At 52.6% G+C, this 18,828-nt stretch overlaps 1 protein-coding gene across 14 annotated transcripts in view; it reads right to left on the reverse strand.

Annotated features, from left to right (window-relative positions):
* The window catches only part of LOC110259821 (uncharacterized), a 58,615-nt gene that overhangs the window by 27,035 nt on the left and 12,752 nt on the right, over positions 1 to 18,828 (reverse strand). For 10 of the 14 annotated variants that reach the window (XR_014839878.1, XM_085016216.1, XM_085016215.1 and 7 more), the window contains one exon: positions 398 to 453. The exons of 1 other annotated variant lie outside the window; for it this stretch is intronic. Coding sequence is in view for 10 of the 13 variants with exons in the window: in XM_085016216.1 (XP_084872342.1) it covers positions 398 to 453 (56 nt within the window). In the remaining 3 variants the exon portion in view is untranslated. Of the gene's footprint in view, positions 1 to 397; positions 454 to 18,516; positions 18,576 to 18,828 lie in introns of all 14 variants that reach the window. 3 more of the 14 variants (XM_085016213.1, XM_085016214.1, XM_085016212.1) reach the window with 1 other exon arrangement.

An 18,828-nucleotide genomic window follows, 5' to 3' on the forward strand; every position in this document is an offset into this window, starting at 1 on the left:
AAATGTGATGCAGAACTCTGTCCCCTCTTCTGAGAGGAGGCAAACTGTCCAGAGACTTGGAGGTGCCCTGTAACCCGGCCCCAGAACCTGCTCTAACGGCAACTCTCAGCCCTTCCTCTGGCTCCCACAGCAGAAGCTGGTTCTGCACTGGCCTGGGGCACTTGCCAGCGGGATGGCCTTTCTCCTGCCCCCTCAGGCGCACTGAGCTACCCTACAGGCAGGGGCATGACTCTCTCACAGTTGGCCAGGACCCTCACCCCCAAATGACATCTTCTCCACACCCACAAATCAAAGACCCCACCATGTGAGTCAGGTGAACAGACTCTGAGTCAGTGAGCATCATTCAGCCGTGGGACGCAGTTTGTAATCAGGACCACCCAGCCTTTATTCACGTTACCTGGTTTTAGGAAACTTCCTTGGAGCAGGCGTCTGGCAGCAGAGGAAGAGGCTCGGCTGGGATGGAAGAAGAATTGTAGATGTCAGGAGATAAAGAGCCCAGGGAGAGGCTTGGTTCCCCCGACAACACCACTGCATTGAGGCCCTGCCTTCACGACCATACACCCCGCTCTCCAGCAGCCAGTATGATGCCAACCAGATGCCAAAACCACTGCACAACCCATGCAAGTCCATTAGAGATGGCCTAGACACGTGATCCTGAGAGCCCAGGTCTCAAGGCGCACAGAGAGAAACGCAAGTTCTCCCGGAAGGATTTGTTCACTCAAGGGCAGAATTCTGAAAAGATACTTTATCGAACTCGCTTTTTCTAACTCTAGACCCAAAGAACCAGTTTTGGAATTTTCAAGAGTTTCACCTAGATCAATTTTCTCTGGAATCTAAAGAATATTGTGTCTGGAGTTCCCAATGGGGTGCAGTAGTTAACAAATCCACTAGGTGGGTTAACGATCCGGCATTGCCGTGAGCTGTGGTGTAGGTTGCAGACGTGGCTCGGATCCAGCGTTGCTGTGGCTCTGGCGTAGGCCGGTGGCTACAGCTCCGATTCAACCCCTAGCCTGGGAACCTCCATATGCCGCGGGAGCGGCCCAAGAAATAGCAACAACAACAACAAAAGACCAAAAAAAAAAAAAACAAAAAAAAACAAATCCACTAGGAACCATGAGGTTGCAGGTTCGATCCCTGGCCTTGCTCCGTGGGTTAAGGATCCGGTGTTGCCGTGAGCTGTGGTGTAGGCCGCAGACGTGGCTCGGATCCCACATTGCTGTGGCAGTGGTGCAGGCTGGCGGCTACAGCTCCGATTAGACCCCTAGCCTGGGAACCTCCATATGCCATGGGAGTGGCCCTAGAAAAGGCAAAAAGACAAAAAATAAAATAAAAAATAAAGAATATTGTGTCCATACAGGGTTAAAATAAAGTATCTTTTTTATTTTTAGTCTTAGGCTCAGAGCTAACATCTTCCCATCAGACCGAATTTGCTGCAGAGGGCACCACAGTGGAGCAGAACCACAATTTCCCATGTCACAAGGCAGAATGGCCATCACAAGTCACAACATCATGCACAAAACACAGGGAGGGCTTTCCTGGTCAGACACCCCCTGAAATACAAGACTGCCATCTCCGAAAACCCTCAGAGACTAGGAATGGCAGGCCCCAGTACGGTGGCTGAAACTTGGCGTCTGAATGGAAACATGGAGACGGAGTTTGGGGGGAAGGAGAGAAAGAGCCTCATGGCTTTGCCCAGCAGAGGAGGACGCAGCAGGCTCAGGCCCTAAGGACTGCGCCCTCTTTCGGCAGAGAAGAGGAGGTGCTTTTAGAGCTCGGGGCGTAAAATAGGGGCACAGAGAAGGGTGAGTGTAGTTGCAAGCTTTCGTTATTCTTCAGTCAGTGCTTTGTTTTTTTCTTTTGTTGTTGTTGTGTTTTTGTCTTTTTGCCATTTCTTGGGCTGCTCCTGCGGCATATGGAGGTTCCCAGGCCAGAGGTCTAATTGGAGCTGTAGCCACCAGCCTACGCCAGAGCCACAACAACGTGGGATCCGAGCCGTGTCTGCAACCTACACCACAGCTCACGGCAATGCCAGATCCTTAACCCACTGAGCAAGGCCGGGGATCGAACCCACAACTTCATGCTTCCTAGTCGGATTTGTTAACCTCTGAGCCACTACGGGAACTCCCAGGGTCAGTGTTTAGTGGCCCCAGCACTGGTTCCGATGGTAACTCCTCTCTGGCTGTCATGTGCTGGGCGTTTAGGTTCTGCAGAAGGACGCAGACGCTGTTGTGCATGTTCCTTGAAGAAGAACCAGGACTCCATCCCAGGGCTGCCGTCCGGTCTCCTGCCTGTTCCTCCTCGTCTCTGCTGCCCTCCTTTCCCTGATTAGCAACACTTTGAATCTGCCCGTTGGGAGCTCAGGGGAGGTCACAGAGGCTGAAGCTTATTCCCTGCAAACCCAAAGTAGGGGGACACAGGAAGGCTTGTTCCCAAGACCCCACAGGGCCCAGCTCGGTTTCCACACTAACAGTAAAGGGAAAGATGCAGGGTCTTCAAAGGTTTCAGAGGGAGGGAAAGTGGCCGCGTTGAGAGAAGGGCATGAGGGACCAGAGGGGTGTGGCCTGACGCGCAGGATGTCAGGCATAGAGAAGGCAATGCCTTGCCAGAGGCACCTGCTGTTGCAGGAAGGCGGACCTCGTCTAACAAGAGTGTGGGCTCGGAGTTCCCATTGTGGTGCAGTGGTTAACAATCCAACTAGGAACCATGAGGTTTCGGGTTTGATCCCTGGCCTTGCTCAGTGGGTTGGAGATCCAGCGTTGCCTTGAGCTGTGGTGTGGGTGGCAGACGCGGCTCGGATCCCGCATTGCTGTGGCTCTGGTGCAGGCCAGTGATTCGACCCCTAGCCTGGGAACCTCCATATGCCACAGGAGCAACCCTAGAAAAAAAGGCAAAAAAAAAAACAAAAAACAGACAAACAGGAGTGTGGGCTCTTGTCCAAACCTTGGCAATGAATTGTCTGAGGAGACACACGTGCCGACAGAGCAAGAGGCTTTTTTGGGAAGGGGCACCCGGGCAAAGAGCAGCAGGGGGAGGGAGCTCAGGAGAGCTGCTCTGCTATGTGGCTCGAGGCCAAGGGTTTTGTGGGCCTGGGGGCCCTTCTTGGTGGCACATGCACTTCTCAGCCAAGATGGATTCCAGCGCCAAGGATCCTGGGAGGTTAGTCATCTCCACCTTCTGACTGGCCCCTCCCAAACCCTCCAGGGGCGTCTTCAGGGCAGCACCATGTTTGTCCTCAGGGCTGCCTACTGTGAGGCCATTCATGCAAGTGGCTGTTATCCTGCCTGGCCCAGGGGGGCAGTTTCAGCATTTCAGGCAATGGTGCCCTAACATAAGCTCGATGAAATGCCCTGCAGATGGGGGCCCGGCTTTCTTGGCCCACCAGGGCCCTCACCCCACCGGCCACCACCCCACAGCCTGACATCCCTCAGGCGCCCTGCTTTTCAATTCACGTGAGGGGGCTTTAAACCCATCGGACCCTCCAGCCCTGGGACCCAGCTTTCAATCAGTAGCCCCACACCCATTCCTCATGTCCCCCGGGTTTGAGGGATTTTCCCGCTAACAGGAGTTGGGCAGAGGAGGAGGATGTCCAGACGGAAGGGAGAAAGGAAGCTGGGGGTCAGTTTCAAGAGAAAGGGCACGGGGATGAGCACAGCCCACCCACCAAACTAGCACCCCCTTTGACACCCTCCATGCCTGACCACCAGCCCAGCTTTCCTGACACCAAACCCCTTGCAAGCCTGATTCTAGAAAACAGCACACCCAGGATTCAAGCCAGGGATTTCTGGGTCCAGAGGTCTGCCTCTGGACAACCAGAAGGCAGTCAGACCCCAGACAGCCTGTCCAACTGTCTGGCCAAAGGGCCACCAGACCAGGCTGGAAGTCACCCACATATCTGAAGGCAGAACTATGTCCCCTCTCTGAGGTGAGACAGTTTGGACCAGAGGGTACCAAACCCTTTTCTTGGGGCACACCCTTGGGATTCTGCCCACCCCGTGACATCCACAGTTCTGAGCCTGGAGGGGCCTCCAGAAAGCAGCAGGTGGGCCCTGCTGGTGCTACGATGCCCTCCAGCGGCCACTGGTTCTAAAAACAACCCTCAGCCCTTCCTCCTGCCTCCCTCCCCCACCCCAGGGGCTGAACTGACAGACCCTGGGTACCTTCATTCCTCCTCTCCTACTAAACACAGTGAAATATCACACAGAGGGCATTTTTCTCTCAGCGTTTCCCAAGGCACGCCCCTCCCTACTGACCCCACTATTTTGAGACAAACCCTCTATGTCACAAGACTGGCTTTCAATCAATCAGCCCCCTTAATTCACGGGATGTGGCTTTAGATCTGGTTCCCCCCAGAAGGGGTCAAGGACAGAAGGAAGCAGCTCAGATGGAAGAAGAGGGTCTTTGGAGAGAACACTCAAGAGAAAGGGCACAGGGGTGAGCACAAACCGCTCCCCAAAAGACCCCCACACTGACACACTGCACTCGTGACCAGAAGCCGAACTTTCCAGAAGCCAAAGATGCCAGCCTGATTCTAGAAGACGCCATGTCCAAGCTTCAAGCCTGGATTTCTGGGTCCTGAGATGTGTTTCCAAACCATCAGATGGGACTCAGACCTGATACAGCCTGTAAAACCCTCTAGACATTGTGCAACCCAACCAGACAAGAACTGAACAATAAATATGGAGGAAGAACTATGCCCCCTGTCTCCACAGGCCCAAAGTGCCCTGCACCCAAGCCCCAAGCCCTGGGGACCTCCTTGGGTTCCACTGACTCATCTCCTAACTGTGAGCTTCGAGGTGCGGCCAGGGACCAGAGCGGGTGGGGGAGGGGGGCTCTGCTGCTGTTTTGTGCCCTCTGGTGGCATGAGTTCTAAGAGGAACTCTAGCCCTTCCTCCAGTCTCACTCAGCAGCCCCTGTGGCACTCACCCTGGGCACCTGCCAGCGAGATTTTGCTGCTCCATTCCCTCTAAGCACAATGAAGAATGTATATATGTATTTACTGACTTCATCAATTGATGGTATTCTTTTAAATATTTATTTCTAATTATTCATTTCTTTGGGTGCCACCTGCGACATTGGGAAGTGGTCTGGCCAGGTGTGAATCACCAAACGCAGCTCTTAGCACAGCCACAGCAGTGACACAGAATCTTAAGAAAGGCAGCTGGGAAGGAACTCCCTAAGAGCTTTCTTGGTATCAATCAACCCTGCTTAACTCATCAGACCTGGTTTCCGTCAGGCTCCCCTCCGCGGCGCAGTAACTGAAAAGAAAGGCTCATATGGAAAAGCAAGAAGGAAGTTTCACTAGGTCTCTTGAGTGAAAAAAGCACAGGGATAGCACAGCTCTCACCAAAATGCCGCTGAAGTCGTCCACCATTCATTACTCAGCACCAGCTTCTATTGGGATACATAAACCCTCGACAGTCAGAGCCCTGAAGATTGTTCACAGTTCAAAACGGATGCTCTGTGGGTCCCGGCTCCTGCCTCTGCAGGAACACAAGGCACTCCGATACCCAGTAACAGCCTCAAGCATTCTAAATGCTCTACCTCCCACCCGACCAAGCTGCCCAACCACGTCAAATGCTGAAGGGACGCCTGTGTCCTCTGCCTGACAAGAGGCATTTGGAACAGAGAGTAACAGGTGCCCAGAAAACACCACCAACCCTCTGGGTGCTTGTTGTGAGTTCTACCCAACGCACCATCAACCCCAACTCTGAGCCCGCACCTGCAGCCTTAACGCTGCACGGGGGTCCAGAAGAGACCCGGGCGCCCTCGTGTGGATATCTGCTCTAACGGCAGCTCTCAGGTTTTCCTCCTCTCTCTGGCTCAGCAGCCCCCAGGTTTTTAACTTTTAAAAACGTTAAATGCCCCACAATGGTCATTGCAGCCCTAATCACAATAACCAAGACATAGAAACAAACTCAATGTCCTTCCACAGATTAACGGATTAAGATGATGTAATACGTATACACAATGGAATACTAATCAGCCATTAAAAAAAAAAATGCCACTCGCAGCCACTTAAGTGGAACTAGAAACTCTCATACTAAGTGAAATACGTCGAAAGAGAAAGACAAATACCAACAGATACCACTTCTCTCTGGGATCTTTCATATGGCAAAAGTGAAACTTTCTAGAGAAAAAGAAACTCATGGACTGTAAAACAGACCGGTGGTTGCCACAGTGGAGGCAGAGGGTGTGGGAAGGACTGGGATTTGCAGGGTATTAGATGCAAACACTTGCACATGCAACTGAGAAGCAATGAGCCCCAGCTGTGTAGCACAGGGAACTCTATCAAGCATTTTGGAACGAGATGGAGGATAATGTGAGAAAATAAATGTATCTACATGTACGACTGATTGACTCTGCTCTAAAACAGAAATAGAGCACTACAAATCAGCTAAAATGGAAATTTTAAAAAAATTTAAAAACCCCACAAAATTACCAACTCACGGTTCACCAGAGAAGGTATCTGGGTCCAGACTCCCAACTTTCAGGAAAAAATAGGCAATCTGACTCTATTGAACCTGTCAAGGTTTCTTAGGAATGTGACATCCGACCAGAGGTAATTACCTGTGGTGTATGAGTTGACATATTAACATATCTATTTATATTTTAATTGCCTGTTTATATTTCTGGACCCATATGTAGTGTGCAGATACTCTGGCCAGGAAATGAATCCATGCCACTGCTGTTACTACCCCAGGTTCGTACTTAAAACACTCTGCCACCAGAGGTATAATGTCAGGAGATACTTTACTATTGCCTTATCTACCAATTACCTTAGCTGCCCTGTCAGAATCGATGTATCTATTGTTGACTTCTCGGTCAATTGAGCTCAGAAGCTCCCCTCATGGCACAGCAGAAACGAATCCACCTAGCATCCATGAGGAAACAGGTTCGATCCCTGGCCTTGCTCAGTGGGTCAGGGATCCTGTATTGCCTGAGCTGGGGTGTAGGTCGCAGATATGGCTCAGATCCTGCGTGGCTGTGGCGTAGGCTGGCAGCTGTAGCTCCAATTCGACCCCTAGCCTGGGAGCCTCCATATGCTGTGGGGGCAGCCCTAGAAAGTAAATAAATAAAGCTCAGACTTTTCAATACCTATTTTTATTTATAAATCTTTCGTGAGCCACCTGTGACACTGGGAGGTTGTCTGGCTGGGGTCTGATCCCCCAGCGTAGCTCTTACTACAGCCACCACACTGTGAGAGAGAGAGAGAGACTCTTATGATGGGGAGCCACGAGAGAACTCCCGGAGAATGTTCTTGATGATACCAATCAACCCTGCTTAATTCACTGGACCTGGCTGCGGTCAGGCCTCCCTACCCTGGCGCCAGACTGAAAAGTGCGGTGCATCTCGAAAGGCAGGAAGGACATTTCCCTAAACCCTTGAGTGAAAAAAAGCACAGGGATTGGCCAACTGCCCACACTCATGCCACCGAAGCCCCCATTTATTCATCAGCACCACCCTTCTTGTCAAACTACCTAAACCCCCGACGGTCAGGGGCTTGGAAAAGGCCAGCTCACCATACAATACCAATGCTGTGTGGATCTCGGCCCCTGCTACTTGAGGAATACAAGGCAGGCTGAAATTCGATGAATCTATAAGCATTCGAAACACACTGCCACCCAACCAGGCTGGCAGTCCTCCTCCAAATGATGAAGGGACGCTTGTACCCACTGCGTGACATGAGGCATCATGGAACAGAGAATACCTGGTGCCCAGGAAACCTATAAAAACACACTGGGTACTTGCTCTGGGCTCTGCTCAAGAAACCTTCAGCCCCAAGCTGCACTGTGGTCCAGAGGGTCCTCTGGCGCCGAAACCCAGGGAAACCCTCAGGCATTCGAAACGCTCTGCCACCCGACCAGGCTGCAAATCCACCCCCACTGCTGAAGGGACACCTGTGTCCTCTGCCTGCCAGGAGCCACCCTGGCACAGAGCGTCCCGGGAGCCTAGAGAACAACGCCCAGCCTCTGGCTGCTGGCTGCGGCTTCCACCAATCCCCCCACCCACCCCACCTCTCAGCCTGGATATGCAGCCTCGGAGCTGGGCCGCCGTCCAGAGGGTCCTCTGGCGCCGTCTTGCGGACAGCTGCTCTCACAGCAGCTCTCAGGTGGTCCTCATCTCTGTGGCTCCCCAGCCCCCGGGGCTCCATCCGCCTTGGGCAAGATGCTGCTTGGCCGTCCATCGCCCCGCCCCTTCCTTTTCAAGACCAAGAAGTGCCCGACAAAGGGGGCTCCGTCTCTCTCAAGGGCTTCCAGTGCACTGAGGCCAACCTACCCCACCCCAACCAGCCCATTCAAACCCTCAGCTCCACACCCATCACGTCCCCGACAGCCTTCTTCCCCGCTTCACGCAGGCGCTCCTGAGCGCAGCTGGGCACGGCTGCCACTGGCGACTCTTTTCTTACCTTTCCGCCTTTGATTCGGTCGCACACACGTGTCTTGCCTCGATTCTCTGCTTTCTGCGCCTTCCTTTCTCCCCTTCCTTCTTGGGTCCTGTCTTCCTTCCTGTCTCTCTCTTCCTTGCTCCCTCTTCACTTTCTCTCTTTATTGACTCCCCATCCCACCCCCACCAAAGCAAGCATGCTTTGTCTGCCCATCGACAGATTTCAAGCCACTGAGGTTCCCAGTCCCCCAGCAGGGCCCAGGGCAGGTCCTTGACCCAGAGAGCCAGGAGGGATCTCCAGGAGAGCTTTCTTTCGATCAATCTACCGGCCTGAATTCCCCGGACCTGGCTTTCAATCAGGTCTTCCTACCAGGTGTATAGAGAGAGAGGAAAAAAAAAAAAACAAGAGGCTCATGTGGAAAGAAAAAGACGGAGGTTCAGGAGACCTCTTGAGAGAAATGGCACGGGGATTAGTGCAGCTGCTCACCAAAAAAATAAAATAAAATAAAATAAAATAAAATAAAAATACAAGTTAAAAAAGTAAAAAAAAAATCAATGAAAAATAATAAATCACCGTTCTAACACCTTCCCTTCACCACCACCCTCCTCCCGCCCCGCCCCGCCCCAGGCCCTTGGTCCAGATCGCAACACCCAGCTCAGCCTGGCCTCTCGAAAAGGCCAGCTCCGGCCTCACGAGACATGGTGTCCTGGTCCAGACGCCTGCCTCTCGACACACAACAGGCCACCTGACCCCTCGGAACCTGGCACACTTTCTCACCACGCGGACACGCGACCAGGCAGCCTCGCCACCTCCTGTGCTGACGGGACACCTGCGTCCTCTGCCTGACACCAGGGATCTTGGCCCAAGGGCCCCAGGTGCCCAGAAATCAACGTCAAATCTCCGGGTGCTTGCTGGGCCTTCCGACACACGCAGCCTCAACCCCGTCTCTGAGCGTGGACCCTGCTGGGTTGGAGCCACACGTGGGGCCGGAAGGCCCTCTGGCGCCGTCTTGTGGACATCGGCCCTAACAGCACCTCTCAGGCCTGCCTGCCTACCTCCTGCCTGCCTCAGGTCTGCTGGGGGCTGCCCTGGCCTTGGGCAAGCCTGTGGCTTCCACTTGATATCTCCTCTCCCCACGTGGGCCACAAAGGACCTGGAGAGGTGGGGGATTTGTCTCTGAAATGCTTTCCGCACACGCAGCCCAACTTCCCCGAGGCTATTGTGGGAACACCCTCGGCAGCCCCACTCATCCTGCCCCGGGAGCCTTATTCCCTCCGCACGTGTTAACTCCCTGAAGCAACTGTCCGCACTGTAGGAATTTAATGATGTACTCACCTCTTACTTCCTTAATTGGGGTATGTCTGTGTGTCTTTATTTTGGATCCCGTGGGGCCTGCAGATGTTCTCTGGCCAGGAATTCAGTCCACGCCACAGCTCTCAGGAGCCCGGGCTCGGACTTCCAAACCCCTGCCCCCACAAGTATCACGTCAGCAGAGCCTTTGGCACTGCTCTCGCCATCAGCCCCCGTATGTAGGAAGGTCTTCAGGTACGTACTGACTTCTTGATCAATGCGTCTCCTTCTACCGACGACTTCCCTGCATTTACTCATTTCTCCAGGTGCCAGCCACCACCCTGGGGAGATGTCTCGCCAGGGTTTCATCTCCCAGCGCAGCTCTTCCCACAACCACAGCAGTGCCAGAGACAGGCTCTTAAGCCAGGCAGCCACGAGGGAACTCCAGGAGAGCTTTCTTGAGATCCATCAACCCGGCTTAATTCATCACACCCGGTTGCGCTCAGGCCTCCCTACCCTGGCGCCGGACTGAAAAGAGAGGCTCGCATGGAAAGGCGAGACAGAACTTTCCCGAGGTGCTGGAGCCAAAGAAGCCCGAGGATCGGCACAGCCCCTCAGCTACACGCCACCCAATTCCACCCCCAGGCCTCAGCACCCGCCTCTATCCAGTTCCCTGAAAACGCTCCACACTCAGGGGCCTGAAAATTGCCAGCTCGCCCTGCAAACCAGACGCTGCGAGGGTCCCGGCTCCTGCCTCTGGAGGAACCCAAGGCAATCTGAAACCCAGGGAAACCCTCAGGCATTCGAAACGCTCTGCCACCCGACCAGGCTGCAAATCCACCCCCACTGCTGAAGGGACACCTGTGTCCTCTGCCTGCCAGGAGCCACCCTGGCACAGAGCGTCCCGGGAGCCTAGAGAACAACGCCCAGCCTCTGGCTGCTGGCTGCGGCTTCCACCAATCCCCCCACCCACCCCACCTCTCAGCCTGGATATGCAGCCTCGGAGCTGGGCCGCCGTCCAGAGGGTCCTCTGGCGCCGTCTTGCGGACAGCTGCTCTCACAGCAGCTCTCAGGTGGTCCTCATCTCTGTGGCTCCCCAGCCCCCGGGGCTCCATCCGCCTTGGGCAAGATGCTGCTTGGCCGTCCATCGCCCCGCCCCTTCCTTTTCAAGACCAAGAAGTGCCCGACAAAGGGGGCTCCGTCTCTCTCAAGGGCTTCCAGTGCACTGAGGCCAACCTACCCCACCCCAACCAGCCCATTCAAACCCTCAGCTCCACACCCATCACGTCCCCGACAGCCTTCTTCCCCGCTTCACGCAGGCGCTCCTGAGCGCAGCTGGGCACGGCTGCCACTGGCGACTCTTTTCTTACCTTTCCGCCTTTGATTCGGTCGCACACACGTGTCTTGCCTCGATTCTCTGCTTTCTGCGCCTTCCTTTCTCCCCTTCCTTCTTGGGTCCTGTCTTCCTTCCTGTCTCTCTCTTCCTTGCTCCCTCTTCACTTTCTCTCTTTATTGACTCCCCATCCCACCCCCACCAAAGCAAGCATGCTTTGTCTGCCCATCGACAGATTTCAAGCCACTGAGGTTCCCAGTCCCCCAGCAGGGCCCAGGGCAGGTCCTTGACCCAGAGAGCCAGGAGGGATCTCCAGGAGAGCTTTCTTTCGATCAATCTACCGGCCTGAATTCCCCGGACCTGGCTTTCAATCAGGTCTTCCTACCAGGTGTATAGAGAGAGAGGAAAAAAAAAAAAACAAGAGGCTCATGTGGAAAGAAAAAGACGGAGGTTCAGGAGACCTCTTGAGAGAAATGGCACGGGGATTAGTGCAGCTGCTCACCAAAAAAATAAAATAAAATAAAATAAAATAAAAATACAAGTTAAAAAAGTAAAAAAAAAAAATCAATGAAAAATAATAAATCACCGTTCTAACACCTTCCCTTCACCACCACCCCCCTCCCGCCCCGCCCCGCCCCAGGCCCTTGGTCCAGATCGCAACACCCAGCTCAGCCTGGCCTCTCAAAAAGGCCAGCTCCGGCCTCACGAGACATGGTGTCCTGGTCCAGACGCCTGCCTCTCGACACACAACAGGCCACCTGACCCCTCGGAACCTGGCACACTTTCTCACCACGCGGACACGCGACCAGGCAGCCTCGCCACCTCCTGTGCTGACGGGACACCTGCGTCCTCTGCCTGACACCGGGGATCTTGGCCCAAGGGCCCCAGGTGCCCCGAAAACAACGTCAAATCTCCGGGTGCTTGCTGGGCCTTCCAACACACGCAGCCTCAACCCCATCTCTGAGCGTGGACCCTGCAGCCTTGAACCTACCCACCGACGGGTTTCCCTGGGCACCTGATCTGGTTCCCCCTCTCTGTGAGAGGACATCCAAGTGGCTTTGTGAGCAGATAGTCCTCAGGTCCAGTCATGTCACTACTCCCTCCTTCTCCATCACCACAGCTTCGAGTCAGGTAGCTGAGCCTACTAACCTCTTATAACTGAATTAAATTAATCACCTCCCCTCTCTTAATTCTCCTTACCCTGTTTTAGGCAGCGTTGTTTGTTCACTTTTTTGTTTTTTCTTGCCTCTTTGAGGACAGGAGGAAGTTGCTGAGAAGGGAGATGAGAATGAAGGTTGGAGAGACCTCTCGAGAGACTCTGCACTAGCATGAGGGCAGCCCGGATACCAAAACGCCAGTCCTTTCCCCCACTCCGCCTTCAAGACCACCCACACCCAGCAAGTGTCCTCTCCATCTTCAGGCAATGAAGTCCGTACAGGCGTTCCCCTTGTGGCGCTGTGGTTAACGAATCCGACTAGGAACCATGAGGTTGCAGGTTCGATCCCTGGCCTGGCTCAGGGGGTTAAGGATCCAGAGTTGCCGTGAGCTGTGGTGTAGGTCGCAGACGTGGCTCGGATCTGGTGTGACTCTGGTGTAGGTCGGCAGCTACAGCTCCGATTCAACCCCTAGCCTGGGAACCTCCATATGCTGTGGGAAGCGGCCCCAGAAAAGGCAAAAAGAAAAAAAATACATCCGTACAGAGTGGGGTCTTTCTCTCTCAAGGTCCCCCAAGGCCCACAGCCCTTTTTTCACACTCCGTTACTTTCAAATACTCCATCAGCCCCTCCCAGTAAACCTCTACTGCCCTCTTTATCTGTCAATCCCCCTTCTTAATTCATGTGACACTACTTCGGGCCGGGTCCCTATTACATTCCCTGAGGACAACTGCAAGAGGTTCAGATGGAAAGTGGAAAAGTGAGTTCAAGGACACTTATAGAGAGATCCAAGACATCCCCACTTCCCCCGCCTTCATCACCGTTTCACTGCGCCGCCAGGCCAGGCTGGAAGTCCCCCAGCACATGCTGAATAGCCACCAACGTCCCCTCCTTCAGGCCATGCAATGGGAGCTGGCGACTCAGAGGCACCTGTAACCAACCGCTCCTGTCTGCGCGGCTCCTGGGTTTGCACCAGCATCCTCTCTCAAGCCGGTCGTTTAAGCAGGGAGCTGCATCGGGGCTCTGCCGCCCTCTAGCGCCCATGTACTTTAATGACAACCCGCAGCCCTTCCTACCCTACTAGTGGGAATGGAAATTGGTACAGCAACTGTTAAGAAGAAACTAAAAGTCAAGCTGCCGTGTGGTCCAGAAATCCCACTTCTGGGCTTATATCCAGAAAAAATTCTATTTTTTGTTTGTTCTTATGGCTGCACCTGGGGCACATGCAAGTTCCCAGGCTAGGGGTCTAATTGGAGATGTAGCGACCAGCCTGCAGCACAGCCACAGCAACACCAGATCTGAGCTGTGTCTTCAACCTACACCACAGCTCACGGCAATGCCGGATCCTTAACCCATGGAGCGAGGCCAGGGATTGAACCTGCATCCTCATGGATCCTATTTGGTTTCGTTTCCACTGAGCCATGGCAGGAACTCCCCAGAAAATTTTAATTTGAAAAGATACTCATAGAGTTCCCGTTGTGGCGCAGCAGAAACAAATCCAACTAGGAACTATGAGGTTACAGTTTCCATCCCTGGCCTCTCTCAGCGGGTTAAGTATCCAGCGTTGCCATAAGCTGTGGCATAGGTCGCAGATGAGGCTCGGATCTGATGCCGCTGCTGCTGTGGCTGTAGGGTAGGTGGGCAGCGGTAGCTCCAACTCGACCCCGAGCGTGGGAAGCTCCACATTCGATGGGTTCAGCCCTAAAAAGAAAAAAAAAAAAAGAATGAAATAAAAGAAAAGATACTCGTGGGAGTTCCCGGGGGTTGTAGTGAGTTAAGAATCCTACTCCAGGGGCTTGAGTTGATGCAGAGGTGCAGGTTCAATCCGCAGGCCCAGCCTGTGGGATAAAGGATACAGCATTGCCACAGCCGCAGCTCAGGTCTCAGATTTAATTCCTGGCCCTGGAACTTCCATATGCCACAGGTACAGCCATAAAAAGAAGAAAGGAAGGCGTTCCCAGCATGGCTCAGTGGTTAACGAATCCGACTAGGAACCATGAGGTTTCGAGTTCGATCCCTGGCCTCGCTCAGTGGGTTAAGGATCTGGTGTTGCCGTGAGCTGTGGTGTAGTTCGCAGATGCGGCTCAGATCCTGCATTGCTGTGGCTGTGGTGTAGGCTGGTGGCTACAGCTCCGATTCGACCCTTAGCCTTGGAACCTCCATATGCCATGGTTGTGGCCCTAAAAAGATAAAAGACAAAAAAAAAAAAAAAAGAATCAATAGAGAAGACATGGTACACACACACTGTGGAATATTACTCAGCCATAAAAAAGAAGGAAATATTGCCATTTTCAGCACAGAGGTGGACCTATAAAGATTATCATACTAAGTAAAGTAAATCTTACAGAGAAAGACAAATGCCATATGATACCACTTATATCTGGAATCTCAAATATGACACAAGGATCTTATTTACAACACAGAAATAGACTCACAGACATAGAGGGAAAAGTTATGGTTACCAAAGGAGAAGCAGGGGGATAAATTAGGACTTTGGGATTAGCAGATACAAACTACTAGACATATAAAAGACAAACAAGGTCCTCTTGTAGAAAAAAATCAGGAGAAGCCCCCCCCCCCCTAGCGTGTGGGCCTACACACACACACACACACACACACTTAACCACCACACCAGGGAGAGAGCTCGGACACTGACTCTGGCATCACAATGAACAGGATCCAAAAAGCAAGAACACCGCCAGGCCTTGTGCTGATACAATTATTTTCATTCCTACTCAAAAACTTTTAATGGAATAACTAAGATAGACTGACCTTAAGGCTGATTTAAAATTAACCTGGTATGTGCCTACCATTTAAGAATTATCCTCTCCTATGATCTAGTGTCTCATTAAAATCAAATTTCATTGGGAGAAAGTCTACATTTTGCAGCATGATTGGGAACACCGTCACTGCCCTGTTGATGAAGCTCCAGGGTTTCAGTGGAGCTAAAGCAGAAGCGAGGGTCTCTCCTCCCAGCGGCACAGGAGACCCTTCCCTGCCACCACCCCCACCCCAGTTATCCCTCAGGAAATGATGGAAACCCCTTAAAATGGCATCAACCAAGGACCACAAACTATTAAGAGCCTGGTGGCAGGGGTGGGAGCCGAAGCTGTTTTCAGGCAGATGCTTCCCCATACACCAAGCCCCGCTCCTTTCAACTCACAGTTTCCTGACGCGGCCCTGCCCGGAAGAGCTCTGGCAAGGGGCATCCATCCTCCCGTGGCGCTGGGTACCCCGCGAGGCCACGCCCCAGGGGTGGTCCGAGCCTGTGCACCGTTTTCCCCGGGACGCGTCTCTAGCCAGCCACCTGCCTTTGGCTGGTGAATCCAGGACCCTGCGATGAGGGGGCCCACATGCGGGGTGCACGGGAGGAGGCGCCCCTGCTTGAGGAGGGTCATGGGCACGGGAGGAGCTGAGGCTCCCAGCCGGGGTCTGCACACAGGGCGCTGTGTCCTCCTCCTCTGTGAACACTTGGGGTTACCTCATAAACGTTCCAAGTGGATCTCCCACTCAGCATATTTAGATCAAGTCTTCCCCCCATTAAAATTCAGGATCGAGGTATTCTTAGCACGAGCTGGCTGATATGGGGGGGGGGGGGCAAATGATCTATTCCTTGGAGGCCTTTAAGATTCAAATGAGAGGGAGTTCCCGTTGTGGTGCAGAGGAAACGAATCCTACGTATGCATGAGGATGCGTGTTCAATCCCTGGCCTCGTTCAGTGGCAATGAGCTGTGGTGCAGGTCGGCAGCTGTAGCTCAGGTTGGACCCCTAGCCTGGGAACTTCCATATGCGGCGGGTATGGCCTTAAAAAGCAAAGTAATAATAATAAATAAAGTTCTAATGAGAAAGTACTCTGTTCACCCTCCTGGCAGCAGCTGGAGGTGAGAATGGCTGCATTCTTTATGTCCCCTCTGATTTCTCCAAAACCTTCCCTTCAAGGAGAAGCCTCTGGGCTCCATAGGGACAGTGAGTGGGGACCATCAGGTCACTGTGAGAACAGGAAGCGGGAGGAAGAGACCAGGCAGAAAATGAGTCGTGGCTCGTTCAGACTCAGGCTGAGCACCTGGAGCTCACCCTGCTGGCCTTGTCACCTCAGGTGGGCTGGGGGCAGCCAAACTGCCAGGACCACTTTCAGAGAACGGGGGGCGGGGGGAGGCACCCCAGGAGCCAGCCTGAAAAGAAGTCACTGCTGAGAAATAATAAGATGCTCTTCTCAGGAAAGCAAAGACGGTTCTCTTGGTTCTCAAAGACTGGCAGATACTGTGTGCTCTTGGGGAGGCCTGCAGAAGCCCAGGGCTTTTGAGCAAGAACAATGGCGAGGTATCTGGGCTCCAAGGCTACAGCACCCACTCCCTGATGGTGCCGAGGCTGACTGTACCCACGCCTCAGTGCTGTGTGGCCTGAAATCCCCTCAGGGCCTAGGACAGAGGGGCCAAGCAGCACCCCCCACGGGGCCACAGGGGGGCTTAGCCACGGAGCTACAGACCCTTCTCAGATACGTGATTGGCAAACAACTGCTGCCCTTTTGTGGGGTTGTTTTTTTTTTTTTTTTTTCTCTTTTTGCTATTTCTTGGGCCGCTCCCGCGGCATATGGAGGTTCCCAGGCTAGGGGTCCAATCGGAGCTGTAGCCACCAGCCTACGTCAGAGCCACAGCAACGCGGGATCCGAGCCGAGTCTGCAACCTACACCACAGCTCACGGCAACGCCGGATCGTTAACCCACTGAGCAAGGGCAGGGACCGAACCCGCAACCTCATGGTTCCTAGTCGGGTTCGTTAACCACTGCGCCACGACGGGAACTCCTGCTGCCCTTTTGGATGGTGGATTATCTTCCTCCTTGTACGCACCACAGGTTTTCATTTTGAGGAAGTCCTGCTCTCTTCTGTCTGCTGTTGCTCATGCTTTTGATGTCGTAACTAAGAAACCATTGCCAAGTCCAAGGTCATGGTGATTTACTGTCATGTTCTCTTGCACAAATGTTATCATGGGGGCTCTCGTATGTAAGCCTTTGAGCCCATGTGTGTGTGGGTGGGTAAGGGTCCAACTTCATTCGTTTGCATGTGGATGGCCAGCTGTCCAGCACCCCTGCTACGTGCTTGTAGGCTTCTTATTTTTTCCTCATGTAAGATTCTGCACCAAGAAGCAGTTTGACTTCTTCTTTTGCACTTTTTTTAAATTTTCATTTTTGTTTCATTTCAAACCATTTGTGTCTTTCTGTTTGAAGTGAATTTTTAAAAAATAACATACTGGAGTCTTGTTTTCCTACCCATCCCAACAATCTCTGTTTTTATACTGAACTTTTCGGTTTGCTAACATTTAAAAGAACTGTTAAACACTGTAACAGCTTTCTTTTTTTTTTGGTCTTTTTTGGGGGGCACCCGTGGCCTGCGGAGGTACCCAGGCTAGGGGGTGAATCAGAGTTATAGCCACTGGCCTGCACCACATCCCCAGCAACAAAGGATTTGAGCCACGTCTGCAACGTACACCACAGCTCATGGCAACACCCGGTCCTTAACCCACCAAGCAAGGCCAGGGATCAAACCATGGATACTAGTCAGGCCGGTTAACCACTGAGCCACAATGGGAACTCCATGTCCAGCAATCTTAAACAAAAAGAACCAAGTTGGAGGAATCACACTACCTGACTTAAAATACTACAAAGCTGCTCTAATTAAAACAGCATGGTACCGGCCTAAAAACAGACATATAGACCAACTGAACAAAATGACTAGCTCAGAAGTAACTCCACACACTTTTGGTAAATAAATCTTTGACCAATAGGACACGATGGGGAAAGAAGAGACCCTTCTACAAACACACAGACAAGAGCAACTGGACTCTTATTTCACTATATATGTAAAAACCAATTCAAAATGAATTACAGACTTACACTGAAGACCTGAAGTCATAAAACCATTAAAAGAAAACACAGGAGTGGTGTTCCCATCACGGCTCAGCAGAAGCAAATCTGACTAGGATCCATGAGGCGCAGGTTCAATCCCTGGCCTCGCTGAGGGGCTGAGGATCCAGTGTTGCCATGAACTGTAGTGTAGGTTGCAGACACGGCTCGGATCCCCAGCCTACGGTGTAGGCAAGTGGCTACAGCTCTGATTGAAGCCTTGCCTGGGAACCTCCATATGCCACAGGTGTGGCCCTAAAAACACAAAAAAAGAAAAGAAAACATAGGGGGAAAGCCTCTCAAGATAGGCCTAGACAGTGACTTTTTTTTTCTTTTTTCTTTTTTTTTTTTTGATATGATCCCCAAAGCAAAGTAACAAAAGCAAAAAGAAACGGGATTGGTGCTAATTAAAAAGCTCCTGGGAGTTCCCTTTGTGGCTCAGCGGTTAACGAACCTGACTAGGATCCATGAGGTATCAGGTTTGATCCCTGGCCTTGCTCAGTGGGAGCAGCCCTAGAAAAGAAGAAAAGCCAAAAAAAAAGAAAGAAAAGAAAAGAAAGAAAGAGACTTAACAGTAGTACCCAAAGAATGCATTAGTACCATTACCTGATGGAACCAATCATTGCCCATGAAACAATTCTGCAGCAACTGATGTCTTTGCTGGTCCAGCAGGCAGTGACCACAGCTGGGGGTCTGGCCGAAGCTCCAGCCCCAGAGCAGATGCTTCTTTAGCTGGGCTGCCTGGACCCGTGGTCCAGCCCATCAG

The sequence above is a fragment of the Sus scrofa genome, chromosome 3, assembly GCF_054392235.1.
Source record: "Sus scrofa isolate SSC_HxYL_T2T_F1_AM1 chromosome 3, Sscrofa_HxYL_maternal_Yorkshire_Landrace_v2.0, whole genome shotgun sequence".
NCBI classification, from domain to species: domain Eukaryota; kingdom Metazoa; phylum Chordata; class Mammalia; order Artiodactyla; family Suidae; genus Sus; species Sus scrofa.